The sequence below is a fragment of the Rhagoletis pomonella genome, unplaced genomic scaffold (genome assembly GCF_013731165.1).
Source record: "Rhagoletis pomonella isolate Grant_MI unplaced genomic scaffold, Rhpom_1.0 Rhpom_scaffold_10114, whole genome shotgun sequence".
NCBI classification, from domain to species: Eukaryota; Metazoa; Arthropoda; class Insecta; order Diptera; family Tephritidae; genus Rhagoletis; species Rhagoletis pomonella.
The window spans coordinates 567-5,816 of NW_023468644.1; the positions used below are offsets into that span (position 1 = coordinate 567).

General features: G+C 49.2%; 1 protein-coding gene across 1 annotated transcript; it reads left to right on the top strand.

Moving 5' to 3' along the window:
- The first annotated feature begins 62 nt into the window (after window positions 1-62).
- LOC118756385 lies at window positions 63-2,445 on the top strand. Its single transcript, XM_036491149.1, has 2 exons — window positions 63-1,728; window positions 1,788-2,445. The coding sequence occupies exon 1, from the start codon at window positions 401-403 to the stop codon at window positions 1,571-1,573; it is 1,173 nt and encodes a 390-aa protein (XP_036347042.1). The 5' UTR covers window positions 63-400; the 3' UTR covers window positions 1,574-1,728; window positions 1,788-2,445.
- The last annotated feature ends 2,805 nt before the right edge of the window (window positions 2,446-5,250 follow it).

Sequence of the window (5,250 nt, forward strand, 5' to 3'; positions counted from 1 at the left end):
CCCCCCCCCCCCCCCCCCCCCTCCCTAAGAACCCGCCTAAAAAAGTATACCCACCCAGTCAGGAAGGTCCGGTCTGTCCTCGGACAAGACCAAGCAAGCCAGCGGTGCAAAGTCTGTGGCCAAGCCAGGGCTGAGCATACGCTCTGTCCCCTCTGGGACTGCCTCAACGGCATCGAGGCCCCCTTCCGGCAACCGGTCTAGCCATGTCCCTAGACAAGCCAGCGAGGATGTTAATCCGTCCGGTGCTGGTAGCAGACCCACCCTCGCAGATAGGTCTTCGGGAGGCAAGGGCAGCCCTGTCACAAGACAAGCTAGCCCTGCTGCCGTCCCCGCCACTCCAGGAGGCAAGGGAACATCGACAGGTGCAATCCCTAAAGCGGCGTCGGCGACATCAGACCGCATGGCTAAGCCAGCGGCCTCTGAGGTGCGCCATTCTGGCACTAATGTAGCGATGGGCAGTAGCCATCACCAGAAGCACATTAGTGCATCAGAAAGGTACTATCGTACCAGATGGTCAGCCCTCAGAATCCTGGAGAGACTGAGGGATAAGAAGCCAGAAGAACTGACCGCAGAAGAGCTGGACTCAAGGAATTGGGCCGAAAAGTATATGGCTGAACACCAGGCGAAAGCCAAACAAGAGTCTGCTCAAGGCAAGCGGAAGTCCTCTAGGGAGCTAAGCTCGGAACCCAAGAGAACAAGGGTATCCGCCATTTTAACAGCGGACGAGCTGCAGAAAAGATCCTTCGCGGACGCGGAGAAGGACACATTTACCAGGGCTGTGATAGACCGCAGCTCACTTGATGGTGCAATATCACCACAGAACTGGGACCTGGTCAACAGGCGACTCTGGGCCGTCTATAAGGAGGTTCTAGGGGAAAACCCAGGACCACCCCCCAGTTGTGCGGACGCCGGTTGGTTCCAAAACCGCGTCAAATTGACAAGGTGCGCGGACCAGAGATCCGTCGACTTATACACCCTGGCCATCAGTCGCGTAGGCGAGGTCTGGCCGGGTGCACGCCTTGAGACGATAAAGCGGGAAGACATTCCCAATCGGCCCAGATCCAGGGCCTGGATTCCAGACTTCCACACCGACCCACAGGAAGTGCTGGAATGGATACGCATGGGCAACCCCGAGCTACCCACCCACGACTGGAAGGTAGCAAAGATAGGCGATATCGATGGCAAGCGAAGGTTAGCGGTAATAGTCCTCAACGAGGAATCAGTAGAACCGCTAGCCAACCAAAACTGGAGGATAAATTATGGCTTCCAAGCCTTGAACCTCCATGTTTATCGGCAGGACGTGTCAGGGAAACAACACCCTACCGACGAAGCGAACGCAGTGGAAAGTGCTACTGGCGACGAAGTGGCATCCACCTCCGGAATGGTCGGCGAACTCTTCGAGAGGGTGACTCTAGAAGAGGGGGCGGGGTACCACTCCGACTTTTCCGACACCATGGTGGAAGGAGAATGGGAGGATATCCTCCCCCTTTCTGACGAAGAGGACGTCAACCGGACTGTGGTTGGCTGTCCAGCAGCAGCACGCGAAACTGATGGTGGGGATAGTTCAGATTAATCTCCACCACTGCAAGGCGGCCTCAGCCGCACTTCTCCTCCGTCTCGCCGAAAGAGAAGAGGAGATCGCACTCATCGAGGAGCCTTGGGTCATAAAAGATCGGGTTTGTGGATTGAATATGAAGGGATATAAGCTGTTCTATGTAACTGACAAAGGTAAACCCAGGTCTTGCATATTGATAAAAAAGTGTATTAATGCATTTCTCTTGATACAGTTTAGCGATGCGGACAACGTCATCATAGCAGTGGAATCAGGCGGAATGTCTATTTGGCTGGCTTCCACATATATGGCCCACGACGCAGACACACTACCTCCACCACAATCCTTAACGGAGCGCGGTAATGGAGGCCTCTAGACGCGGCACTCCGATGGTCATAGGAGCGGACGCGAATGCCCATCATCACATATGGGGCAGCTCAGATACAAATGAACGCGGTGAGTCGATATTCGAATTCATTATGTGCAATAACTTACAGGTTAGCAACGTAGGTGATACCCCTACCTTTGTGACGTCTGTTAGAAGGGAGGTCCTTGACATTACATGTGTCAATGAGCAGGGGGCAGAACTCTTGAATGACTGGAGAAGTATCAAAAGACAACTCCTTTTCGGATCACATGTACGTCGTTTATAACCTATACGTACCAGTAAGAAAACAACAAGCGGTCTTAAACCGCAGAAAAACAAATTGGAAAAAAATTGAAACAATATTTTCTAATAATATTTCCGACCTCACAAATCAAATAAACTCGGAACATCAACTTGATAACGTCGTAGACGATATAACTAAAGCATTTCATCGTGCAGCAAAATTAGCCTGCCCAATCAGGGCAACAAGTAGGAAACCAAAACCTCCATGGTGGTCCACTGAAATTGCAACCCTCATAAGGGAATGCAGATCAAAATTTAATGAAGCTAAGAGATCCAACTCTTGGAGTGAATTTAAAGACTGGCAACGCCGATTTAAGTATGCAGTAAGAGACGCTAAGCGCTCCTCATGGAGGAACTTCTGTCAGAAGATAGAGAGTACTTCGGAGGCCAGCAGACTGCGCAAAATACTATCTATGAGTCCCAGCAATATTAGCTATCTCATCAAGGAGGATGGTGATTGGACAACTAGCAGCGAAGAAACTCTAGAGCTTCTTGTACAGACGCACTTTCCGGGTTGCCTCCACAGTAGTCACAAATACCCGAATCATAGGCAACCATGATGACATTCCAGCGAATATCATAACCGAGGAGAACATAAAGCGTGCTATTAGCAGCTTCCAACCGTTTAAATCTCCGGGACCAGACGGCATTATTCCCGCTGACCTACAGAATACAGCAGGAATGATTGCACCCATACTCGTACCAGTCTTTGAAGCAGTGTTACGAATGAATTATATACCCCACAAATGGGAGGAGGTAAGAGTAGTTTTCATTCCCAAGGCAGGGAAAACTACACACACGAGACCAAAAGACTTCAGACCAATTAGCCTGTCGTCTTTCCTGTTGAAATCTCTAAAGAGACTAATAGATGGGCACATTAGAGACAAGGTGGGCAGCAAACTTTCGGCAGCCCAGCATTCCTACAACAAAGGGAGATCAGTCGAAACAGCACTCCATTCTTTAGTGCACACAATTGAAAGGTCACTTTATTATAAAGAATACACCCTCGCAGCCTTCCTGGACATCGAGGGTGCTTTCAACAATGTATCTCCTGCAGCGATTATCTCATCTCTGATAAATCTGGGAGTAAGCAATTCACTAACCTCATTTATTGAACGAATCTTAATTGGCCGAGAAATAAGCGCAGGATTAGGTGAATCAGTAATAAAAAGGTTCCCCGTCAGGGGTACACCCCAGGGGGGAGTAATATCACCGCTTCTGTGGAACATAGCAGTAGACAGCCTTCTTCGGGAACTTGAAGAAATTGGCGGTCAGATAATTGCATACGCCGACGATATTGTAATAGCTATCTCGGGTAAACATCTCTCAACATTGACCGATCTGATCCAAAGATCCCTCAACAAACTATCGCTGTGGTGTAACAGGCGAGGACTGGGAGTGAATCCTAAAAAAAACAGACCTTGTGCTGTTCACCAGGAAGCACAAGATACCTGATCTCAGGAACATAACCCTAGAGGGCAACACCCTCGCAATAAAGGAAGAGACCAAATATCTAGGTCTCATAGTAGATAGGAAACTAAACTGGGGCCCCAACGTTGCAGATAGAGTGCGCAAAGCAACAGTGGAACTATATTCCTGCAGCAGAGCAATAGGGAAAAAATGGGGGATGGAACCCAAAATAATACACTGGCCATACACGGCGGTGGTTAGGCCAATTCTCTATCACGGTATAGTGGTATGGTGGAACACCCTTGGGAAAGGGGTAAACTTCAAAAAAATGGACAAGGTTCACACTCATAACTGGTGCGATGAGAACAACACCATCCAAGGCACTGTATGCCCTACTGAATTTTTTTCCGGTGGACCTACATGCCAAACAAGTCGCAAGTGGCGCGGCAATTCGAATGAATATTCTAAATAAGTGGTCAAATACCAGTTATGGTCACGGTCGAATATTAACGTAGGTTCCGGGGCTACCCGGATTGCTGGACTATGCACTTCCGAAACCTGCACCCGCTACAGCGTTCGCGACCCTCCTACCCTCAAGGTAAGAGTGGAAGCATGACGTTGTAAGTAGTGGAGAGCCCATCCATGTATACACAGATGGCTCAAAGCTCGAGGGTAGGGTTGGAGGAGGTGTATATTCCCATCACCTGGGAATCTCCCTCAGCTTTCGTCTCCCGGACCACTGTAGCGTTTTTCAGGCTGAACTGATGGCAATCGACAGGGCCACGAAACTGGTAAAGTGTGATATGATACCCCAAGTTGATATCTACATCTTCACTGACAGCCAGGCGGCAATAAAGTCCCTCACGAAGCAGACGACAACCTCCATGGTAGCCATGAAATGCTGCGCATCTCTTAACGAGATGGCTGAGTCATTTCGCCCAAAAGTAATATGGGTTCCGGGACACTGCGGCATAGAGGGGAATTGTAAGGCCGACGAACTGGCGCGACTTGGCACGAAACTTCCTTTTGAGGATATAAATGACGAAATAGGAATACCCTTGCAAACTTGTAAGCTACTTATCTCCGAGAGGCTCACTAAAGTAGCGAACGAAAGGTGGCAGGACGAAATCACCTGCAAAACTGCCAAACAATTATGGCCGGTGCTCAGCGCCAACCGCACTGGCCTACTACTGAGTCTAAATAAGTCCAATATTAGATTATTAGTATCCGTCATAACAGGACACTGCCTAATTGGCAAGCACGCCTATCGACTTGGCCTACGCTCACATGACTTCTGTAGAAGTTGTCAAGATGAAGAAGAGGAGGAAACGATTCTCCACCTGTTGTGCCAATGCCCTGCTCTATCTAGACGAAGACTCTCCACAACTTGGAGGACCTTAGATGCGTCGAAATCAGGGATCTTCTAAAATTCGTTAAAAGTTGAAAATGGTTTTAGGAGGGATTGGGAGTTGCTGACCCAACATGCGGCATCACAATGGGCCCTGAGCCTAAGTGTGTCTTATAGACGACCGCGACAACCTACCTACCTACTGTATTCCACAGCCTTGTGCGTTTTCTCTGCTCTGTGGTACAGTTGCTAATTCGCTGCCGTATAGTA